The sequence below is a fragment of the Aedes aegypti genome, chromosome 2 (genome assembly GCF_002204515.2).
Source record: "Aedes aegypti strain LVP_AGWG chromosome 2, AaegL5.0 Primary Assembly, whole genome shotgun sequence".
Lineage (NCBI taxonomy): Eukaryota > Metazoa > Arthropoda > Insecta > Diptera > Culicidae > Aedes > Aedes aegypti.
The window spans coordinates 45903737-45928946 of NC_035108.1; the positions used below are offsets into that span (position 1 = coordinate 45903737).

The 25210-nt window shown below is 38.9% G+C and overlaps 1 protein-coding gene across 1 annotated transcript in view; it reads left to right on the forward strand.

Annotated features, from left to right (window-relative positions):
• LOC5570505 (myosin heavy chain, non-muscle) overlaps positions 1-25210 on the forward strand; it is a 167865-nt gene that overhangs the window by 84113 nt on the left and 58542 nt on the right. Inside the window, exon 3 of the mRNA XM_001659142.2 lies at positions 24874-25030. Coding sequence (XP_001659192.2) covers positions 24874-25030 — 157 coding nt within the window. The remainder of the gene's footprint in view (positions 1-24873; positions 25031-25210) is intronic.

Here is a 25210-nt window from a genome sequence, read left to right on the forward strand (position 1 = left end):
GTGCGCTGGGCAGGGCATGTTGCAAGACTACCGGACAACAATCCTGCAAAGATGGTGTTCGCGTCGAATCCGGTTGGCACAAGAAGGCGGGGAGCACAGCGAGCGAGGTGGCTTGATCAGGTGCAACAAGATCTGGAGAACGTGGGCCAAAATCGAGGTTGGAGAGATACAGCCATGGACCGAGTAAATTGGCGTAACATCGTTAACGAGGTTTTATCAAATTGATTAATGTAACACCAACTAAATAAATAAATAATAACATATTATTTTGAAAAGTTAAATTATCTGTTTAATTCATTGAAAAAGAAATGGATCGTTAAATTTGTACTTCCATTTCAACCGAAATTTGTTTTGTTAAGAATTTGATAAATCCCGGGATCCCGGGATTTTCCGGGACAAGCATAGATTTTTGTCCCTAATCCTGGGACGAGCAAAATTGCCTGGAAATGGACACTCTAATGGAGAGGTATGTACAAATGTCAAGTATGTATCCAACTGATTTATTGAAGTATGCGCCAATCTTGTATGAGAGCTAGAGATTCATCCTAAATCTCTGTCTTAGGTAACAGATCGAAAGGATGCAATTCTCATACATTGAGCTTGAATTGTACCATTGCTCGAACTTGTGAGGCTTGCTCAATACTAATGCTAATGATTCAAGGCGAGACTGCAAAATATCTTGGTTCTTGGCTGATTATATAGGAAATCCTACTTAAGGTGATTATACAACGAAGCCACACCTCAAATTTTCAAGAGCACAAGACTTGAGAATCAGACAGCGCTCCGCGTTGAAAATTTATCCCATTGGTCACCACCAGCAAGCAAGCAATTTGATTGATTTTCAACGCGAACTGTTGTCAGTTTCTCCAGTTTTGTGCACTTGAAAATTCTAAGTTTGGCTTCCTTTTATAATCACCTTAATATTTCAACCTTGCGAAATACTTGCTTGGGTTGTCTACAAGATCCTAGATCGAGCTATGATAGCATATTTAGCGTATCCCTAGCGAGATTTTAGTCGTATTCCGGTGTTGATCCTTGGTTGATTTCTAGGGAGATTCGACGTTTCCACGTGACTTTCACGTAACTGATTCAAAATTTCATACTTTGCCAATTTAGCATAAGAGCTTGTCAGTAATTTGAAAAGGAATTTGTCACGTTCAGGCTTTAGAAAATTTAACGATCATTGACACACGAGCCATAATTTTATTCCATTTAACCGCCAGTATTATTCACATAACACGCATAACATGTATTGTTCGTGGAAGAAAAAGAGCCACGAAAGAAAAAAGACAGACACACACCCATCCACTGTTTGGCATCGAGCTCTGCTGCCCATAACTGCATATTTGTAACATTCGACAAAAGTAGGCATTGAGTAAATGGAGCACTAAGTATGCTTTTTATGGCAGTATGGGAGGAAACCTAAATTTCTAAAAAATACCAAGACCTCAGAAGTGTTTATTTGAAACTGAAACTTTGTACAACTCATATCACATACTGGGTGAATAGTCAGAAAATAATTCTGGTAGAAATGACTGTTATGCTGTTACAATTGCCAATGTGACAAAACAACTTGGAATTTTTTTCGAATTTTCTAGAACAATCTCACAGATTCTAGTAAGATGATCGTAAGTATTTATTATTTGATGACTCTCCCCGGTACTAACTCGAAATTGTCCAAAATGTCGAATGTGACAAATATGTAGTTATGGGCAGTCTGTGTGTCACCACTTGTAACATTTGCTGACACACCGAGCTGTTATGGTTCTCGAACTGTTACACTCTCTGAGTATGATTTGATTAGCTTATTAGGATCAAAATCCAACCAAGTTTCTTAAGAGAAATCCGTATAATACTGCCGCAACTTTTCGTCAAAGATTAATTTATCTTCCAAACCATTTTCTTGTAATTGAGATTCAAATGGATTTCTTTAAATGTTTTCCGGTGAGATTTTTGGAGATCCTTGACGGTTTCTGGGTTATTCTAACTTCTGATGCCCAGCTCAAAAGTGAATACTTAGAAACTGAGAGAGACTCGCGAAGAGGAAAAATATCAACGTCATATGGGTTCATTCAAATATTACGTAACGCAAAATTTGCCAATTTTAGACCCCCTCCCTCCCCCACGTAACAGGTTTTGTATGGGAAGTTTTAAATTTTTGTATGGACCGTAACACTATGTTGCGTTACGTAATATTTGAACGATCCCTATGCAGCCCAGATTCCCCTCTCACGAAACGTCAAATGCAGCCCACCGTTTTTATGGCTGAAAAAGTGCAAAGTATTGTGTTCAAATTAAATTGTTATTAAAAACCTCAGTCAGCGGAGCAGTTTTTACCAAAGTTGCTGATACATCTAAGCAGAAGATTAATTATTTCTAATGTCTGCTACGTTTGCTGGCTTGAAATTTCACTCAAACGGCTATTTATGATTCGATGTGATGCAAACTCAATCATTTTTTGCTGAGAGGTTCATGTGAGGGTTTGAACGGCTTGCGCATAATTGGTATAAACACAAAGGGGAATTAGAAAAAAACTCAGCAATCACAGAAAAAGAAGACCGTCTTCGCGAGTCTCGTATCAGCTTAGAAATGCGTTGACATGATGTACTACAATGTAAAATGTTGTTGTCCTGTCAATCAAATACTGTATCTAAATGTACAAAACCGTACATTTCAATAAATGAAAACGAATTAAGTAGGGTCGATGTACCAATAGCCGCATAGTTAAGAACAAAAATTCGTACAAAATCGAAAAATAACGCTATCTTCATTATTTTTTCATCATCTGAAAGCTTTTTATCTTGGCTTTGTGGGAAAAATATGAAAACTACGAAAACTCAAATGTTTGCATTTATTATCGCGTGTGCCACTATAGGAATACATGTGCCTATAGTAGCACTATTTCTAATTTCTGTTCCTATAGTAGCTCTAGCATCCCGGCATTGGCAAAATACAAATCAAAACCGTATGTTTACAAAACTTCTATATTTTTCCTACAAAGTGTGGATCAAAAGCTTTCGTTTGATGTAAAAAGTTCTTAATTCATCAATTATTTTGTAAAATAAAAAATAGTTTCTCTCAGTAGTGCTACTATAGGAACAATAGGTTTACTATAGGCGCAAGGGAGCTCAAATTTTAAGCAAAACTAATTATTTAGATCATTTTTTGAACAAAATCAAGCTGTGTATCAATGGTACCGTTTTGATTCATATTACGGACAGCTCTACTATGTATGGGAAACATTTCACACGAAATGTTTCAATTTTTGCCGTTCAAAAGTTCTCAATTTCGAGGCTCGTTTTAGTAAGCTTTTTCCATAAATATCATTGACAAATTATAATGCCCAAATACCTTAGATGTCTCTTTAGTGATTCGACGATTTCAATTGATGATTTGACTGTTCCATTTATTCAAGTTGCGGAAGCGTATTCTTTACCCACCATTCGAAAGTTAAGGGCTTCCGACGCTCGATAACGCTAAGGAATCATACAGAATGGTTTATTGTGTATGCTCTATGCTGGGTTATACTTCACTGAGGCCTTAAGTGTCCGTAATATGAATCAAAACGGTACTTATATAAATAGCTTCTGACCTTCATGTCAAAAAATGTTTTGAAAAGGTTTATAGCAAAACGGCCGTAAAAAGCCACTAGTGCGACTATAGGGGACTGTCCACTAAGGGAACACCGACCCTACTATACAAAAGAATACGCGTATACTTTTTAGTTTTGATCTCCGTACTTTTGAACCCCTTATATTGTTGAAACAACCAAATGATCCCAAAACTCCGCCTAGAGTTTTCTTCGTTGAGTTCGAATGTTACGAATCCTACGAACGACCTCAAAACTCACTCGTGCTCTGAAGCGTCCTCGATCAAGGTCGATCAGCAGACCATAGTCTGCAAGTTTACACCACGTGACCCACTTACCACTGGCACTTGAAAATGGAATGTTCTTCTAGAGTCACGACGCCCATCATCCCGGGCAAGATTCCAATCAGAGATCTTCAGATCGCCACCAGATGGTCGATTATATTGCTCTCGAATCACTGGACTACCATAAATGGTCCAGTGCAGCCGTAGACCCCTTTGTTCCTCGGGCGCTCGATTTCTGTAACCATACCCAAACGATCAGCCAAATGCGTTTACCACAAAAACCGGCCATTGAGCGCCATCATTGTCGCCACCGTCGTCGGTTGATCGTTTACACATTTATTTTATTAGCTATGGTTACTTTACACGATGTGGTGATTTATTGTTTCCAACTTTTCACACGTCAAAAGCGGTGGCCATAGACGGGGCCAACTACGCGGTGGCCTGGACAGAGCGGTTGAGTACTCATAGACCGAATCGTCCATATTGTGCTGAGCTAAGCATTTGGCGCGATGTGAGTTGCCGATCGAGAAGTGACGATGACGCGGTCGGTGCGCCTTTTATAGAGAAAGGAATGGATGCATTTGTGTTTCCAGTTCCAGCCGGCTCATGTTGCATAGAGTAAGGTGGGGCAGAAGTTCGATCTTAGTGGAATACTCAGTATTACCAGAAAAACTACGACCTTTGCAAAGATTTAAATAGCGCATAGTAGAACTATTGACAGTCGCAAAGAGCTATGGACCATTGAAGGTATTTCTATTGGCGGTAACCGCATCAAAACTAAGGCGCCACCGTATATTAGATTTCACATTGTGACAGCACTGCTGTTCTGTCAAACACATAAGACTACGGTTGCGCTATCTATGCTTTTCATAGCTGCCGTTTCGATTACTTGAATGGTCTTTTATGGTCGAGAATGGTTTACTCGGGAAACTTACTAGACTGATCATGGCAACAACGGATAGTTTACAGTTCTGTGTAAAGATATATGGTGCGTTATCAGACCCGACGACAATCAAAGCATTTCGACAAGGTGGTGGTATTTTCTGCCTCCTGTTCAACATTTCGCTAGAAGATGTTATGAAACGGACAGGCTTCAACATGGGGGCACGATCTTCAACAAACCCAGCCAGTTCATCTGTTTTCTGACGACGCGGACATTGTTGTAACAACGCTCTTGATAGTAAGAAAAGGTTCGAAGGCAAATACGTCGAAGACGAAGTATCTGTTGGCTGAACTGAGCGCGATAAAGCTCGCATTATCAGAAGTGTGACTATCGACAGAGATGAGGATGAATTTGTGTACCTGGGATCATTGATGATAACAACTGAAACAGAGAAATTCGAAGACGTGTTATTGCTGGAAGTCATGCTTACTACGGACTCCACCTTGCGGTCTGGTAAACTTCACCCCCGTACTAAGTGTACAATGTTCAAGATGCTGATAAGACCTCTACGGGCATGAGACGGAACGATTTAAAGGTCCTGCTGGCGCTAGGAGTTTTTGAGCGACGTTTGATTAGGAAGAACTTTGTCGAAATATGTGAAAACGACGTAAGAAAGAGAAGAATGAACCACGAGCTTACGTGACTCTACGGTAAACCCATAGTATCCAAATCTCCCAATTGATAGGGAACGTGCTTTTGGAGCCGGCCTTCTGTTACTTCTTACATGAGTAGCAATGGAACCACCATATGACATTTATGACATTTGTTTTTATTTGGACTAGAAATGTCATAAAGAATCAAGCCCCATTCGAACTTTTGCCCCATTTTACCTTATAGCGACACCGGTATGGAGATTGATATTCATGGTCTAGCGATCGGTAGAATGACGCTACTGTGACGCTACTAGAAAAGGTTACTGTTGAGTGTAATTTTTCTGCTCATAGACTCTGACTCTCAACTCTCTTCAATCGTTCGTTTGCGAGAGGCTATGATGATGATATCATGTGAAGCGTTCCTCTTGTATGCCTGACTATTTACAAGTTAGTTTGAACCCCGGTAAGGAAACAATGACTTTTACAAGTGCCATCCATCGTCGTGGGGGCCCATGTTCGGTGGTCCGAGTGGAGCGTGACTGCGATAATGATCATCGACCAAAGTCGCGTAATATGTGCGTCTCTAATCATATGCAAATATTGTGTTGCGATGCAAAACCGGACAGATCAACGGGGGAACGGGCTCGCTTTGGGGTGCTCTCCAGGTGAAGTTGTCGAGGTAAAAATTCCGATGAATCAGACGGTTCAGCGATGACCCGCTGTTATGGTTGGGTATGCTGGCAGAGCCGATATTTCTACGATGTTTAAAATAACTGGGTCCCAGAGATCCTCAGAAAAATTCTTAGTCGTTTAAATTTGTTAATAAATTTCTCCAGAAAATCCTGTAGAATCTAGGGTTTCGAGTGATGCTTTTTTTCTCCAAACGTTTTGTAAAATGTCATTGATGTCAAGAGAAAATTCCTCAATAAATTACTCAAGAAAATCATTGAAAGGATACACTTGATAAATTTAAAAATACATCAAGGATCGCAACATGCCATGCGCGCGGGCGGCTGCGTTTTGAAGTATGTGGCCCGTTTACCTCGTCCGCGTTATTTTTTTTTTCTTTTTATGTTCCGCTGGTGAAAATCAGATTCGGCGGATGGTGCTACACCACGTGCAAATGTTCTGCATCTTTCTTAAGAAGGTGTTCAATCAATCATCCTTTCCCATTCCCCAGCTTTCGCAAGGACGTGGCCAGGACAGCTCTTGATTATTGGAGGATGCGTCAATCTTGTCTAAGAGTTAGAGGTTAGTCCCAAATCTCTGACTTTGGTTACGGACGGGAAGGAGGCAACCCTCATACAATGGTCTAGGACTGTACCACCTACGAATTTGTGCAAAATGCTTAATGCTAATGCTAATGCTAAACCCTACGAAAAATACATTAATAACATTGTAGATACCTTTCGGAACGAATCCCTGGAGAAATTCCTGAAGGAATATTTGAAGTTTATCTAGGAGATACATACTAGTTGAATTTTAAAGAATATCGGAGGAATCTGTAAGAATTACTGGATGACTGATGATTTTTTTGAAGAATCTCTGGGGGAAACTAGTAGGGAGTCTTACGGCTTCGGCACCATTCGACTATTATCGGCAACCAAATTTCAAACGCCAAATACACAACATTTTTCTATCAAAACACATCAATGAAAACATTCAGATGATTCTTTGTTCTGCTCGCTTCCCGCTGACGAGATTTCCGAGACTGAGCAAACAATATCTCCAGAGATGTCATCAATTCAAATAAACACGCCTCAAAATGCGACTGATTTGGAGCTGTCGAAGAGATTCACCAGCAGATCTTATGGGAAAGTTGCCGAAGAGAATGAGGCTGCCGACAATAGTCACTGACAAGAGATGTTCGCAGCGTTGTAAAAACTTTTCTAAAAGCATTTTGACAAGTCTGTCGGCATGAATCGATAGAGGATTGAGCAACGCATAAATGTAAGTAGACAAACACGGAATTTGTCTGCTGATGTCCGAGAAAATAACAAAAGAAGCGCGGCATCGGCTTAGACTGCCGAGAATACGTAAGTTCCCCTATGTAATTGCTTATATTTTTTAGTTAAATTCATTCAAATATCCTATACAAAAACTTGGAAGAGTTCCTAGAGGAAACTTTAAAAAAGTTATCGGATGAATTCCTGTGGAATTCTTCAGAGTAATACCGGAGTAATTTCTCAGGGGATCCGACCAGACAGTTCTCTAAGGTACTATCTTATCTTACTCGTTACATGTAGTATTTTTTCATAACTTTTTTTTTTTAGATTTCATAAGAAATTTATTCAGGCTCAGTTTCCTTACGATATTATTCGCAGTGTTTCCTTCAGGTATTAGTCACCGATTTTTTTTTAACCCGTATACTTTTTCGATTTTCCATACAAAATGACCAACTTTGGTAAGCTATATCTCAGTTATTTATAGACCGATTTGAATGAAATTTGGACAGAACATCAGACATAACTTGAATTTTAACATATATTTTTGAGTAATTTTTCCAATCACAAGTTCAAAAGCAGTAACGGTTTGACAAAGTCAATTTTTTGGCGATTTTTTATAAATGACATAATTAAACATATTGAAGGAATAGCTTCATGGTATCTTCAGCAAAGTCGTAGATTTTAACGAGGTGAGCAAGTTTGCTAAAGACAGTTTTTGTGTAGGGCTATCGGATTTTGAGATAAATAGTTTTGAATTTTTCGTCGAAAATTACACTTTGGATAAACCGTTATAATTTATAAACCCGTGATTGGAAAAATCACTCAAAAATATATGTTGAAATTCAAGTTATATCTGATGTTCTGTGAAAATTTCATTCAAATCGGATGATAAATAACTGAGATCTAGCTTACCAAAGTTGGTCATTTTGTATGGAAAATCGAAAAAGTTGCAAATGTTTTGTCCAATACTGTAGGCCTGAGTGAATGCAAAAATACTGAAACCCTCACCGCTCAGCGAATTCTCAACGGATTCAAATGATTTTTGTCAGTTCACTGGCCCACATATCTAGTTTCTGGAAGTGGCCAGAGGAACTCGGAAATATTCCTGAGGCCGGATTTATTCCGGCGAGTCACTGGGTCAGGTCGGGTAAAAAAGGGCTATTTTTTGGGACATGCCAAGTTACCTTTATTTATTTGCAATGACAATCATTCTAACTTGCTTAAATCATTAAGATCTGATATTCAACATTATAAATGAAGAGCTTTGCACCGTTTAAAATATACCTGATGTGGCCATTCGGATGTAATGCCCGGAAGAACCGGCTGTAGATTTGTTGGATACTAAACCGTTTCAACTCTCGAAAAGTAGGAATCAAACTTAATTGTGCTCTAAAATGCGTTCCCATAAGCTTAGCACAGATGTTCAGATACAAATTGGCCACTTTATTGTAAGTTTGAGGCGACCCGGGACCCAAAAATGGCCATTTTTAGGATAAATCAAATGCAGGACTCATAGTTATCCAATTCAATCGTTTCTTAAAAGGTTTACACTGATGCAATTTTCTTGAAATTCCGTCAAGTAGTGGCCACATTATAGCCGATTCCGGAAATTATCTGTGACTTGAAATTTGCCTACCTTCAGGGGCACAAACGCAAAGTACCCCTTTCTCTGACCATTTCAAAAAACTAGATATGTGGGCCAGTGAACTGACAAAAAATCATTTGAATCCATTGAGAATTCGCTGAGCGGTGAGGGTTTTAAAATCGTTTCTGTCATTCAGGCCTATACGGGTTAATATTTCCATGATTCTTTCAATGATTTCTTTTGAATCAATTATTTCTTCTCATCCAAGAAATTTCATTTAGATTTTTTTCCATCAAGAATACCTCAAGATTTAAAATAAATATTCTGCTGGCTAACCCTAAGTCTTCCGGGAATTAATCCAGTGACTCATCCATTGATTTGTATTCCTAGTTTTTAGGACCACTCAGTCGCTCTTAGCTCTTTATTCTTTAAGGTAGTCAACAACAAACTCTGAAATACCGATAACCAGAGCAAATCTGTGCCCCGACCAACCTTCCCTTCGACAGCTATGCAATTAGCAGGAATTCGCTAGCGGCTTATACGGTCTTTAGTGGGTGTGCAAAGGCCAAATAAATTTCTGCTTCATCAATGAACTGCATTCTGGTAAGAAATCAACCAATATTGGATGATTTATCAATCGGCCCAGTCAACAATTTGACAGCTATATTGAAATTGGAAATGAATTATACACTAGACCATTTCACAAAAATCGAAATGTTTGGGATTCAACCAGTCACCCCCTTAATTGCAATACTAAAACAAACTACCAGACAAATTTTCATTCAATTTGGAGAAGATTAGGAGGTGCCTCAAACCGAATTTGTGGTTTTTTAGCTATTTTTTACATTCAACAAATTCTAACGAGAATTTGGAAAAACGAAAATCAAAACAAATACCACCATTTGAACGTATTATTAGTACTTTACAACTTTTGATAACACTGTATGCCGATTAGAGATGGTTTTGACCTCATTAAATTGATTTCTGTTCATTAAAGTACCTGTAAAACATACATTCCTCTACAGTTTTTTTCTGCGGGATTGTTAACCTCATGCCTAATCATAAAAATTCAACCGTAGTATCATTCCTTTGCCATTTCTGAACATTAGTAGTACATCATTTTCGTATCCGAATTACAAATAAATTGTAAAAAATCGTCGGAAATACGACATTCCTCATTTCCCGGCATTTAGAGCTACTGCCAAATGGTACAATTGACATGTTACAAAGTTGAACATAGTAACTTTACTTTTTCAATGATGGATGATGATTGAAGCCAACATCTAGCAAATGTCATCAATGCAGTCGTGCTCACCACCTATAAAATTTCACAGAACACTTTTTTTTATAGTAAGGATGGTAAGCAACATATGGGAGATTGGATTCTCAAACATTTCTAAATTTTGAACCGCCCTAATATACATATCAATAAAGGATTCCGATCAAGTTTATCTAGATATATGATTTTGATTATACATTGATATACGATGTGTGGTTTGCTGGGGGGAGTCTTCATTCAATCTCAAGTAAACCTCGAGATTGGCAAGAAATGCTTCTTTGTCTTAAACATATGTTTGTTTTGTTCGCCTTTTCTTTATGCGAAATCCACATCAACAAACTGTCATCGAATGGATTTCAGAGAGAAGAAAAATGTTCTTGTTCTTCAAACGCCCCTTTCGACATTGGTCGTTAGCAGGAGATTAATTTGATGAGTCTTACACTCAAAATTCGGTGACAGTGATATGCTCGTGAATCAAAACATGTGATTTGCGTGCGGATTCCGAGAGAGTATTCGAATTCCTCAGCCAGTAGGGCGGTATATGGCAGCTACACCCACTGCGCCCGTCGGATTATATTTATAAGTATTATAAAAACAGGGGAAATTGCCATCATCAAAATAAATTAAGTCGCGCGCGGCGCGGACATTCATCGCTCGGAGCGCAGACTTTTTTTTTATTCGACAGAGCAGAGAAGAAAGGTGGAAACGACCAATTTACGAGCAAAAATAATACCACTTGATTAACGCAGATTTACTCCTTAGCAGACATTGTTGTTGTGGTTCGGGACGACGTGTTGAGCCGTCCATCCCGACAAACATCAGGAAGACATAGAATTTCTCCTACCCCAAATGGGCGGGATGAGACGCCACGCTCTATGATGACCCGTTCAGAAGAACATGGCAATCACATATCAAACTCCGCTATTATTATTTGCATAAGTATGAAGGACCTATTAAGTCCATATTATATATCATAATATAATTAGCGATTGATAAGCAATTTTTTTTCTTGGTAAAAATATGATTGATTGTGGAGTTTCCACGAAAATTTGAAAAGCTTGGTTTGTGATTGAATATCATCCTGATAACATGTTTTGCTATTATTTGTGTATTCAATATTTACTCAATAACTTATTGAGCTTTTAAAAAGTACTTACAAAACTGTGTTATACATTTACTATTGAAATACTTCAAATTGTTTTTGTGCAGGTGTTATTTATAGAAACTTATGGTATTGATTTTCAATATTTTGGTATTTAATTCGAATACCATGATAGTGGTATTCGTTCGCGATGTTTTTTCTGCTCGGGAATATTTCGTTGCGTCGCGTCGATCGCGTGCATACCAACGCCAACCGGGATCTAAGAATAGTTGCACTTGATGCTTGAAATACTAAACTGTTGAAACGGCTTGAAATAGTTGCCGGCGACCTTTTGGGCGTTCCATACACACATTGGTAATTTGTACTGGCACTGGATGGGATTTGCAGGCGACGAAGCATGTTGTTTTGATATTAATATTTCACCGCGTATATGGGATGCCTCTGAGTGCGTGATAATTGGCACCCATTCAAGTTCTTGAAGAGTGCTTCGAGTGTGACTACAAATTAGTAATTATATTTTATTAGGTTCGGAATGTGGGAAGCTCAATGCAGGATACTTTGCGCGTTATTTGACTTAGTCACCTGATCGTCCAAATTTTTCACAGTCACAAAATAAATATCTCAATCCTCTAGATCCTTCTTCAATCGTGAATCACAAATCGGTGGGGTCTTACTTGGTTCCCCTTAAACTATGCATTTGATACAAACAGTTGTTTCGACAGTACATTTCAGCGATGTCAACTTCATGACCACGTTAAGAATTTTGAATTCTGTTTTGCTTCGTTCTATTGTGTTTCGATTTCAAATTTGTCACAATATTGTGTGTTGACGTACGGTGACAGACAGATGACAGATTTTTTAACAAGTACTTCAAAAATAAAGTCTGTTTTACATCAGAAGACAATGTATCGTGTGGTCACTGTGGGAAATGGCTAGAAGAGATTTGTCGACCACGCTTCGTTTAGGAGTATTGTGAGTGATGGACATATTGGGTAATGGAGATAAACGCGTGTCAATCATCAGTCAGTGATCGCTGGGACATTGTGTGTTAAGGTTAATTATAGGTACTTACTATGTGCTATGTACAACTAATGCAATGCATATGCAAGCCCTTCCATGTTTGTTGGATTTTATGGAGAAATCGAACAAAGAAGTTTAAGTAGAATCGATCGAACAATTTTTGCAGTTGAATGAGGAATTTAAGAAAAAAAAATAAATCTATGTTTTTTTGTAATTCTTGGGGAAATTTTTATTGAAATCAGTTTTGACAATTCCAGAAGAAATGTCTCTGATAAATCTCTAAAAGGAGTACTGGTTATGCAAAGGTTCAAATCCAAATTCCTCGAGATAAACTTGTCACTTTTTCTTCAAAAGTGTTGACAAAATTTCTGGATTGTTTTCAACACACCAAATTGTTTTCGCTGAAATCAGAAATTCTTTACTAAATTTTGCCGAACTCTATTATTCAGCAATTTTCTGTAAACATTTGAAGTAATTTATACAGACATTTATGTCCTCCTGAATGCCTTTCCAGAAACGACTCCAAAAATATGGTTATTAATTTATTACTAGGAATTGCTAGTTATTACTAAGAAAGTGTTACAGAAGCTTGAAAGTTTCTAACCCAGAAGCTTAATTGCTTCTTTTTTCAAAAGCTTTCAAAGCTCTATCAAAACTTCACCTCCCGAAACTTGAAAGATTTTCTCCCTGAAGCTTGCAATCATTATTTTGAGGAGCATAAGGTACTTTCAGATGCTTGAAAGGTTTCTCTCACATGTTTCTTCCAGAAGCTCGTAAACTTATATTTTAGAAACCAGGCAACTTATTTTTCAGAAGCTGAGAAGCTTTCACTAAAAACCGGGAAGCTCCTTTTCCAGAAGCTGTAAGGCTTCTTTGCCAGAAACTGTGAAGCTTCCCTTCCAAAATATTAGGGTCGATGTACCAATAGCCGCATAGCTAAGAACAAATATTCGTATAAAATCGAAAAATAACGCTAGCGTTATTATTTTTACATCATCTGAAAGCTTTTTATCTTGGTTTTGTGGGAAAAATATGAAAACTGCGAAAATTCATATGTTTGCATTTATTATCGCTTGTGCCACTATAGGAATACATGTGCCTATAGTAGCACTATTTCTAATTTCTGTTCCTATAGTAGCACTAGCATCACGGCGTTGGCAAAATACGAATCAAAACCGTATTTTTACAAAGCTTTTATATTTTTCCTTCAAAGTGTGGATCAAAAGCTTTCGTTTGATGTAAAAAAAGTACTTAATTCATTAACTATTTCGTATAATAAAAAATAGTTTCTCTCAGTAGTGCTACTATAGGAACAATAGGTTAACTATAGGCGCAAGGGAGCTCAAATTTTAAGCAAAACTAATTATTTCGATCATTTTTTGAACAAAATCAAGCTGTGTATCAATGGTACTTAGATAAATAGCTCCTGACCTTCATGTCAAAAAATATTTTGAAAAGATTCATAGCAAAACGGCCGTAAAAAGCCACTAGTGCGACTATAGGGGACTGTCCACTAAGGGAACACTGACCCTAGAAGTTTCTTTTCCAGAAGCTTGGTAGCTTCTTTGTCAGAAGCATGACAATTTCTCCTACACCAACCTGGAAGCCTCTTTTCCAGAAAATGGGAAACTTCTTGTATGAGCTGGAAAGCTTTTATTAGAAACTAGGAAGCTTCTATTAGTAGCTGGGAAACTTCCTGTGTTTCTCTTTCAGAAGTTGAGAAATATTTCTTCCAGAAGCTAGGAACTTTCCTTGTAAGCTTCTCTTCCAGAAGATTGGGAGTGTTTTTTTTCTACAAGTTGGGAATTTTTTTCTACATAAGCTGTAAAGGTAAAGCGTCTATCCCAGAAGTTGGGAAACTTATCTTTCAGGTACTCAGATGATTATTTTCAAATTTGACAACTGCGGTTCCAAAAGCTTGGAAACCTCTCTTCCTGAAGCTTGAAAGCTTCTCTTTCAAGCACTAGGAAGCTTTCTTCTTCATAAGCTATTAGGCTTCCAGACCAGTGGATTACAACAAAGTTGTAACAGATTTTGCTACTGAGTTAGCGCGTTTTTTCTAACAAAATATGTTATATTTTTGGCTGGTTAGTAAATATCAGAAATTATAACACAATTTCCTCTACTCTAAACAAAATATGTTATAATTTAAACACAAATGTTACACAGTTAGATTTTCTTTCGTTGTTCGGTAAATTTTGTTACCGAAAACGTACTGTAAATAAATGTTAAACTGATGTTTCGGTAGTTCAAACGAGTTTTACCGAAAAAACGTAAACAATTAGGAGAATTAAAAGGATATTTGTTTGTTTTCACCGAAATCGTTATTTCAATTACCGAGAAATTTGTAAATCGTTTAGATTCACCGTAGCCAGTAAAAGTTTACCGTACTTCAGTTCCTAGTGCTACAGCGCCTTACCGAACAATTAGTAATTTGAGATTTTTACCCGCCATGTTTATTTGTGGAACCAAGAAAATACTATGAGATAAAAATCCACTGTCGGGCATCGTTGAATGGATTAAGGTAAATAGTTTCGATTATTTCTTTGAAGATCACAACACCTTGCCCTTATTATTATTATTTTTTATCATCCTATCCAATTCTGACTGTCTACAAAAATGAACAATGCATTCGGTAATTGAATTAATATAACAAATCGTTCGTGAATGATTACCGAACGATTTGTAATATTTTGACAGCTGCATTTTGATTTCAATTACGGATTGTTCGGTTATCATTAAGTTTACCGGAAGCATTACCGAACGCTCAGCGGTTTATATTTCGGTAAAAAAATTACCGGAGTCGGTGATATTTTCTAAGTGTGTACTCATTTTGTTTCAAACCAAACAATATAACTCATTTTGTTATTTCCCATAACAGAATTATAACAAAATCTTGTAAAAAAATGTGTTATAATTATTAAAACAGCCTTTGTTATTATATCTGAATTCGTTTTAATTACGTGTAATTTCCTCTATCAACTTGAAGTGCTTCTACCAAAACTGAAACAAAATGTGTTATTTGTAACAAATCATGATATAATTGTGCTAAAATTTTGTTTTATTCCACTGGTTGGGTTTGCTTTCAGCTTGATTCCAAAGAAAATTCCATTAGACTTAATATCTTAAGTCGATGGTCCTTTTAATATCGAATCATCAAGGTTTTCATATTTTCAAAGTAAAAATTATCTAGGATCGATGTACCAATAGCCGCATAGCTAAGAACAAATATTCGTATAAAATCTAAAAATAACGCTAGCGTCATTATTTTTACATAATCTGAAAGCTTTTTATCTTGGCTTTGTCGGAAAAATATGAAAAGTACGAAAACCCGTATGTTTGTATATATAATCGCTTGTGCCACTATAGGAATACATGTGCCTATAGTAGCACTATTTCTAATATCTGTTTCTATAGTAGCACTAGCACCACGGCGTTGGCAAAATTCAAATCAAAACCGTATTTTTAGAAAAAACTTTTATATTTTCCCTTTAAAATGTGGATCAAACGCTATTGTTTAATGTCAAAAAAGTTCTTAATTCATCAATTATTTCGTAAAATAACAAATGTTTTCTCTCAGTAGTGCTACTATATGAACAATAGGTTTACTATAGGCGCAAGGGAGATTAGATTTTAAGCAAAACTAATTATTTAGAATATTTTTTGAACAAAATCAAGCTGTGTATCAATGGTACTTATTGTTGGATAAATAGCTCCTGACCTTCTTGCCAAAAAATAATTTAAAAAGATTTATAGCAAAACGACCGTAAAAAACCACTAGTGCGACTATAGGGGACTTTCTACTAAGGGAACACCTACCCTACAAATTGTTATAATCAATAAGTGTTAAGACATAACCTGTCACAAAATATTGAAACGTCTTCTAGATCCTTATAATACGTGCTCCCAATTTCATCATCCGTTAAATACCCATCGTGATTGTTAGTTCCAACAATTTTGCAAATACGTAGCCTCTGTTTACGAGCTGACAACGATCTTCTTCTGTCCGTTCGTTCGTTCAAACGCGCAGAAATGCTGTCACATTACAACCTACTTGCTAGTTACGCACCTTGAGCATCTTTTCTCCACAGCAGCCTACAAGTTTATTTATTATTATGGTTTCTCCCTTCCACTCTAAGTCACTAGTTTGGCCGTGCCGGAATCTTCATTATAATAATCTACACTCACTCGAAGGGTGCAAATTGCTACCGCGTTGCGCCGTTGTTAGTCGCAACTGCTACTGCAGCAACCTTCAGTAATTACATGCATAGTATAGGAGAACTAGGTGTAAAATGCGCCGTCGGACTGGAATGCGTCTCCGCAATATCTACAAGATAAAATGTGTTTTAGTCAAAGTTGATTATGAAATTATAGATAAAGATTTTCTTTCTACATTTCCTTAAAAAAAAAGGAAAAATCAAAAGCGCTTTGGGCAACCTTGGGAATAAATGATATGGGGCAAAATGCGCCATACTCAATTGTTGCTCTGCAACCATCGGCCGCAAGTTAAGCCGCAAAAACCCAGACTCAAACAAGATATTGAACTGCATAGTATGTGCTGCATACATTATAATTTAGAAAATAGATGGATTTTGCCATTAAAAATCCGTTTAGAGCTGGGCAACGCTATTCCGAAAATCGTTGACTAAGGTTTCCCTTCTTAAAAAATTGACTATCTTAGGTATGATTGATTCATTTCAATTACTGTGTTCAGCAATTACAAGCTTATGTATGTGACTTCCATGTACATCCAATTTATATCGTAATTCACAGCCACAAATTGAGTTTTGCCTTAGGGGGCGCATATTATTCCGTCTTCCCCTAATACGAACGTGCCAACCGGGCGCTCTTTGGCCGCCCGCGCTTTTGCTTTGGGGCGGCCTCTAGGTTGCAAAACCAAAACAAAAAACACAACCTGAAAAGGAGAATAAAATAATAACAAAATGTCCATTTAAATTAATTACGCTTTTCTGTTTGGCTCTCTGGTTAAGCTCTGCACAGCTATGTGGCCGTTTTGAGTCGGATGAAAGAAGGGCCGCCGCCGCCGCTCATCGGTGATAAGCTGGTCCGCAAAGTAGTATTATTCGATTGGAATCAATTAGATCGGTTTGTTTTAGTAAATAAAGTTTCGAGATGGAGGCACATGCCACTTATTGAGCAGTTGATAGTTGGCACTGGGCTCAATTAAATGTTTGATTAATTCTGTTAGTATAAATCAGCTAGTGGTGTAATTCGGATCATTTTATGTGATAAGATTAACGGTAATTGCATCATAGTAAGGAAAAATGGTTCAAATTCTAATTTAAGCTCAACAGCAGTTTACAATGTAATAATCAGGGATTGAATCCTGAGAAAATCGAGAGAAGCTCATTAATAGAACATATAAAAACAAAAAATCAACTAGATTCCCGCTCACGTCTTAGTAAAATCTAGTTAACGCCTGTAAAACCTTTCTAACAATTCTGGAACTCAATTTTTGCCCACATAAAACATTCTCTTATAATAATAATTTTCTTGGGGGAGAGGACATAAATAAATTTGAATTGTTAATCATGGAAAACATTGAGAGGAAATAAAAAATTAAAAACAGGTACATCCTTCCATTGCACCTCTACTGGAATCTGCTATGCCCCTCTGAAAAACTCTTCAAACAGTCCTGGAACTCAATTATTGTTCTATTAAACCCTCTCGGACACTTGGACACAGACAATAAACTCCTCCTGAACTTCATAAGGAAAAAAACCTTCCTATAAATTATTTTTAAAGGACCAGGATTTCAATGTTTGTCTCCTTGAACTCTAGCGGAGATTAATGAATTCCTCCTCCTGGACCTAATAAGGGCATGTCGACAGGGGGTCGTAATGGTTATAACACGGATTCCAGATGATTTGAAACAGAATTTAAATTATTTAAGAGGGTATATAAAAGCACACAATCTGCTAGTTTGAGATTATTTTTATTCTCAAATGTAGAAATGCAGCTTTAAGATTTCATATGAAATCTGTAAATTTATCAGCACAACCATACATGTTTGCTCCTTCGCTCGACCTTCAGAAAAAATAGCCACGGTCCGGTTCGCTCGTAATAGGCACCGTGCCAAATTTAGCCGAATTTGCGCCCCCTAATTTCCAATTACACTGCCCAGTTTAATCCCAACACTTTCGCTAATGAAATACTATAAATCAATGAATCATTCCTTACCGATCGCTTTCAGCAGCCGGTTGTGTTTACCGCATCGCTTTGTAGCTGGTGGAGTTTTTTCCCCACTTAATAGTGAAATTAGTGGGTTTTTATATCCTGAGTCATCCCACCGAGGACAAAACGATATCTGTGATCGCCGTGAAGGAAGGAGACACTTGTAACAAGGGTTACAGGTGTACTTTTCAACGTAGCATCATCATCATCAAAATCAATCACCGCCAATTCTGAGCCAAACCAACCACAGTACAGCGAGACCGACGGTGGTGGTGGCGGCGGCGGCGGCGGCAACGGGTGCGACGAACAGTAGCAACAACAACAGCAGCCAGAGCATCCAAGCACGCCAGCAGTTTCGATAAGTATATTCGATTCGCTCTATTGTTTCCCCCTTTCCTCGTGTATCACGTGGTTGTTGTTTTTCTGCCTAAATTCCCAGTGGTTCTCAAACTACGGTTTACGGACCAAGGTGATCAACCTTTTTTTTTTTTTCACGTTATTTTTTTTTTCGGTTTATTTTTTTTTTCTTTTTTTTTTTTTGGTTATTATTATTTATTTTGAATTCAATAATCCTAATCATTTTGCATCTCCGAACAAACATTGTTGAGTTGAAGGTTGTTTTTCGCTTCGCTTTTGTCTCTCTCCCGCTGTTGTGATTCTTTCGACCAAATAGGGGAGGTGTGTACAAAATAGTCCACTAATCGATTAAGTTTTTTTTTTCACATTTTTTTTTGTTTTTTTTTTCACGTTATATTTTTTTTTGTTTTTGTTTATTTGGTGGCGGTTGATTTATATCCCGCATGGACGAATCGGATGGAGGCGATACGCCTCCTAAAGATCTCGTTGCTCGAACGCGGTTTTATCAACCATCTTCGGCTGGGCCTTGGGTTGTCTATTTCCGGCGCAAAAATAAGATTTTGAATGTGCTCTCGATCTCAAGAGAGCTGACGCGTAAATATCCTGGGACCGTTATTCACCAAGTGAAGCAATCCAAGCTGCGTGTAACTGCACCTAGTTACAAAGCAGCGAATGAGATTGCTCAGCATGAAGCTTTTACTGTGGAATATTATGTGTATATTTTGGCCAGAGAGGTTGAGGTGGATGGGAAAATCATCGACGCGAGTCTGACATGCGAAGACATTAAGACTGGAAAAGGCGTTTTTGAGAACCGGTCCATTCCTGATGTGGCTATACTGGATTGTAAACAATTACAATCAGTTTCCATGGAAGGAAATAAGAAAGTGTTTTCGCCGTCAGCCTCGTTTCGTGTAACTTTTCCTGGTTCCGTTCTCCCGAAATTTGTTTGCATTGATAGTGTTTTTTACCCAGTGCGCCTTTACGTGCCAAAGGTATTCAATTGTACCAACTGCAAACAGCTTGGTCATAGTGCTAGCTTTTGCGACAACAAGCCCCGTTGTGGCAAATGCAACCAAGCTCACTTGGAAGATGCTTGCACACAGGAAGCTGAAAAATGCAGCTACTGTCGTGAGGATCTTCATGACTTGCAGAAATGCCCGGCATACAAAAGGCGCATTCGAAATGAGAGTCGCTCCATTGTGAAGCGCTCCAAGAAGACATATGCGGAAATGGTTAAGTCTTTAAAAAAGTCTGCAGAAGAGTCTTCATCAGCCATCCCAGTTGGTAACTCTTTTCAAGAGTTGTCTTCCGATGAAGCGAACGACGACGAAACCGATGGGGGAGATTCTTCGGAGGTACACGCACCCGGAAAAAGGAAGTCTCCATCTTCTCCAGGACTGCGCCGTAAGGTAATGAAATCTTCCCTCAAAGGTTTGCCTAATCCCAAAGGAAGTGGGGCAAATTTGAAAATACCGAAAAACCAGGTCTTTGATGCTTCCGTCCCGTGTTGCAGCAAAGATCTGCCGCCCCTGCCTCCACCGACTAAATACACTTCGAAAAGAAGCTCTAGACAAGATAGCAAGAAAAAAGCTACCGAAGTCCCTCGCTCTTCCTCGAAAACCCCCCGGGCTAAGCGAGGACTGATAACTTTTACGGCCCTTGTGGATCGCATATGTAATGCTCTCGGAGTTTCAGACTCATTCAGAGGCATACTCGACCTTTTTCTCCCCGCAATAGAAGAATATCTCAGGGAATTGACTATCTCGTGGCCCCTCCTTGCTTCGATCATATCTTTCGATGGCTAATTCATCAAGTGAGGTACAAGATATGATCACTGTGCTACAGTGGAACTGTCATAGTCTAAAACCTAAATTAGACACATTTAAGTTTTTGCTTCACAATTCCGATTGTGATATATTTGCACTTTGTGAAACATGGCTTTCTTCCGAAGATAATCTCAACTTCTACGATTTTAACATTATTCGCCAAGATCGAGATGATAATTACGGGGGTGTGCTTTTAGGGATCAAAAAGTGCCATTCATTCTACAGAATCCCCATCCCGACTCATCCAGGCATAGAAATCGTTGCTTGCCAAATAAACGTAAAGGGTAAAGATCTTTGCGTAGCTTCTGTTTATATTCCTCCAAGAGTTTCAATAAACCGCCGTCATCTTTGGAATACAGTCTCCATGCTTTCATTCCCGGTTTTAATACTGGGTGATATGAACTCACATGGTACTGGATGGGGCGAATCTTATGACGATTATAGAGCGGCTATTTTCTATGACTTATGCGACGATTTCAACTTGAACATTTTGAACACAGGTGAAGTGACACGTATTTCATCCGACGGCAAAGAAAGTCGCATTGACCTATCTTTGGGTTCAAGTTCATTATCATTCGATTGCATGTGGAAGGTTATCGATGATCCCCATGGTAGTGATCACTTGCCCATAATAACCTCTATCAGAAATAATTGTGAAAGGTCAGAACAGTCAATTCAGGTTCCTTTTGACCTCACTAGGAATATCGATTGGCAAAAATTTGCATCAGCGGTAACTTTGGGTATCGAATCATTCAACACTCTCCCACCGTTGGATGAGTATCGATTCCTAACAGAATTGATTTATAAAAGTGCATTAGAATCACAAAAACAACGAGTTCCAAGTGCATCCTTCAAAAGACGACCAGCCACACCTGGTTGGGATGATGAATGCACTCAGTTGTATCGAGAAAAATCTAATGCCTTCAAAGCTTTTCGTAGATATGGTACCTCAGAACTTTATTTAGAGTACTCGAAGCTCGATAAAAGACTGAAGAATCTTATTAAAGCGAAGAAGCGTAGCTATTGGCGACGTTTCATCGATGGCCTCTCTCGAGAAACTTCAATGACGACGCTTTGGAGAATGGCTCGCAACATGCGAAACCGCTCATCCTCAAATGAGAGTGACGAATACTCCAATCGTTGGATATTCAACTTCGCAAAAAAGGTCTGTCCTGATTCAGTTCCAGCTCAACCGCCATTCTGGGAAACCCAGAGAGACGATGCGTTGGACAGACCATTCACTATGCTGGAATTTTCTATGGCTCTTCTTTCATCAAACAACTCCTCTCCGGGACGCGATATGATTAAGTTCAATCTTCTTAAAAATCTCCCTGATATCGCTAAAAGACGGTTGCTTGACCTGTTCAACTCATTCATGGAACACAACATTGTTCCACCTGAATGGAGACAGGTCAAAGTAATAGCTATTCAAAAGCCTGGGAAACCAGCGTCTGATCATAATTCGTACCGCCCGATTGCTATGTTATCATGTTTAAGGAAATTGTTAGAAAAAATGATCCTATCTCGACTTGACCACTGGGTCGAATCAAACAATATGCTTTCCAGTACTCAATTTGGCTTTCGCAAGGGCAAAGGAACAAATGATTGTCTAGCGTTGCTTTCATCAGATATTCAACTAGCCTTTGCTGACAAGGAGCAATTGGCTTCGGTTTTCTTGGATATTAAGGGCGCTTTTGATTCAGTTTCCATAGAAATATTGTCAGAAAACTTGCACAATAGTGGACTTCCTGGAACATTAAATAATTTCTTGTACAATCTGTTGTCAGAAAAACACATGAGCTTCACTCTCGGTCAACTGACAACTTCCAGAATTAGCTATATGGGCCTTCCCCAAGGCTCATGTTTAAGTCCCTTGCTTTATAATTTTTATGTTAAAGATATTGACAACTGTTTGGAAGAACCATGCACGCTAAGACAACTTGCAGATGATGCTGTGGTCTCTATGAAGGGCCCACGAGCGGAAATCCTGCAAAGACCATTGCAAAATTCCCTTGATAATCTATCCACTTGGGCTAGAAATTTAGGGATCGAGTTTGCGCCGCAAAAAAACTCAACTGGTTGTATTTTCAAGGAAGCGGAATCCAGCCCAACTAAAGCTTAAGCTATTGGGAGCAGACATCGACCAGTCTTTGACTTCAAAATACCTTGGGGTCTGGTTTGATTCAAAAGGCACTTGGCGAACCCATATTAGGTATGTAACGGAAAAATGCCAACAAAGGATCAATTTTCTACGAACAATCACCGGAACATGGTGGGGTGCTCACCCGGATGACCTCATAAAACTCTATAAAACAACCATTCTCTCTGTTCTAGAGTATGGCTCTTTCTGTTTTCTCTCAGCAGCAAACTGCCACCTGATTAAATTGGAACGAGTTCAATATCGTTGTTTGCGTATCGCCTTAGGGTGTATGCACTCGACACATAATGCGAGCCTAGAGGTTCTGGCAGGGGTTTTACCACTACAGAACCGATTCTGGGAGCTCTCGCTAAGAATACTTATTAAATGTGGTGTGAGCAACACACTCGTCATCGAAAACTTCGAAGAATTACTTAAACTGAATACTCAGTCGAAATTCATGAGAGTTTATCTCTACTATATGTCATCTGACATTAGCCTTCCGTGTTATAACCCTCCACGTGTACGCTTCACCAATGACAGTTCCTCTGTTGAATACGATCTGACCATGAAACAAGCTATTCATGGAATTCCAGATCAACTTCGATGTATAACTATCCCACGTATTTTTAATGCAAAGTACCAGAATGTCGATTCCTACAGGAGATATTTCACTGACGGGTCCCGTATCAATGGATCCACTGGCTTCGGTGTCTTCAATGAAAACTCTTCCGCCTTCCGAAAACTTCAGGAACCTTGCACGGTTTATGTTGCTGAGCTGGCAGCAATCAACTTCGCTTTGGGGATGATCTCAAACATGCCCGCAGACCACTTCTTCATCTTCTCGGATAGTCTCAGTTCTATTGAGGCACTCCGATCGATGAAACCTGTTAAGCATGCATCTTACTTTCTTACAAAAATAAGAGAGCAGATGTGTGCACTGGTCGAAAGATCATATAAGATTACCTTTGTATGGGTCCCCTCACATTGCCTAATTTATGGCAATGAGAAGGCGGACTCTCTCGCAAAGGTGGGCGCTGAGGAAGGTGAGATTTATGATAGACGAATTTCACGAGATGAATTTTTCCATTTAGTACGTCAAAGTTCTCTTCACGGTTGGCAAAGCGATTGGCTAAATGGCCAACTGGGACGGTGGTTACATTCCATAATTCCTAGAGTTTCCTTGCGAGCCTGGTGGAAAGGTTTGGACGTAAGTCGAGATTTCATTCGCGTGATGTCAAGACTTATGTCCAACCATTACTCGCTAGATGCACATCTACACAGAATTAACCTCGCGCTGAGCAATGTTTGTAATAGGTGTGGTTCCGGTTATGATGACATCGACCACGTAGTTTGGCAGTGCCCGGATATGGACGCCTCCAGAGCGCAACTTTTGGATACCCTTGCGGCCCGAGGTAGACAACCCTATGTTTCAGTTAGAGATGTGTTGGGCACCCGCGATTTCATTTATATGGTCGCAATTTACGATTTCCTTCGCCTGTCGTGTATAAAAGTTTAATTCTCTTGTCTTCTCTTCTCCAGTTTTTTTTTTTGTGTGTTGTCCCCTTTGTGTTGGATTGAGGATCCTGGCCATCCGGCAGACGAAGACCGGCAAGAATTTGGTACCAACGCCATGATACGTTAATCGAGCTACCACAATATACCTCCCGGATGAGCAGCAGAGAACCCTGATCCCAATCCCTACCTTGTCCTTCCTCCAAAATTGTGACCACTAACCTCGAGTTGCCACGAGTACCCTGGCTCCATCCCGTACTAATTTTGGTACTAAAAAGTGAATAAATTGTAAATAGTACAAAAAATGAGTTTCGGCTCCGTAGAGCGTTAAACGCGATTGAGCCTCAAATAAATGAACTAGATAAAAAAAAAAAAAAAAATCAATGAATCAACTTCCCAACGCACATCGCGCGTACCAGCCCCCGTACTCACACCCATGCACCGTCCAATTATCTATTTTTTACTCATTTCTTCTACCACTTTTCCTCTTCCTCTCTTACAGACATACTCCGGACTGTTCTGCGTGGTGGTCAACCCGTACAAAAAGCTGCCCATCTACACCGAAAAGATCATGGAAAAGTATAAAGGCATCAAACGGCACGAGGTACCGCCACACGTATTCGCCATCACAGACACCGCATACAGATCGATGCTGCAAGGTAGGTTCCGTCACCTAGCCCGGATCAACGGCGGCGGTCCATGTCCCTTAGGGTGCGGCTTTTGTTCGAAAGTTCCGGAAACCATAAGTTCGTGTGATCTTCGGAACTTAAATTACATAAAGTGAGCCTTAAAGCCTTAAAGCTTGAGCCAAAAATATTAGGTTTCAGATTTAATTTAAG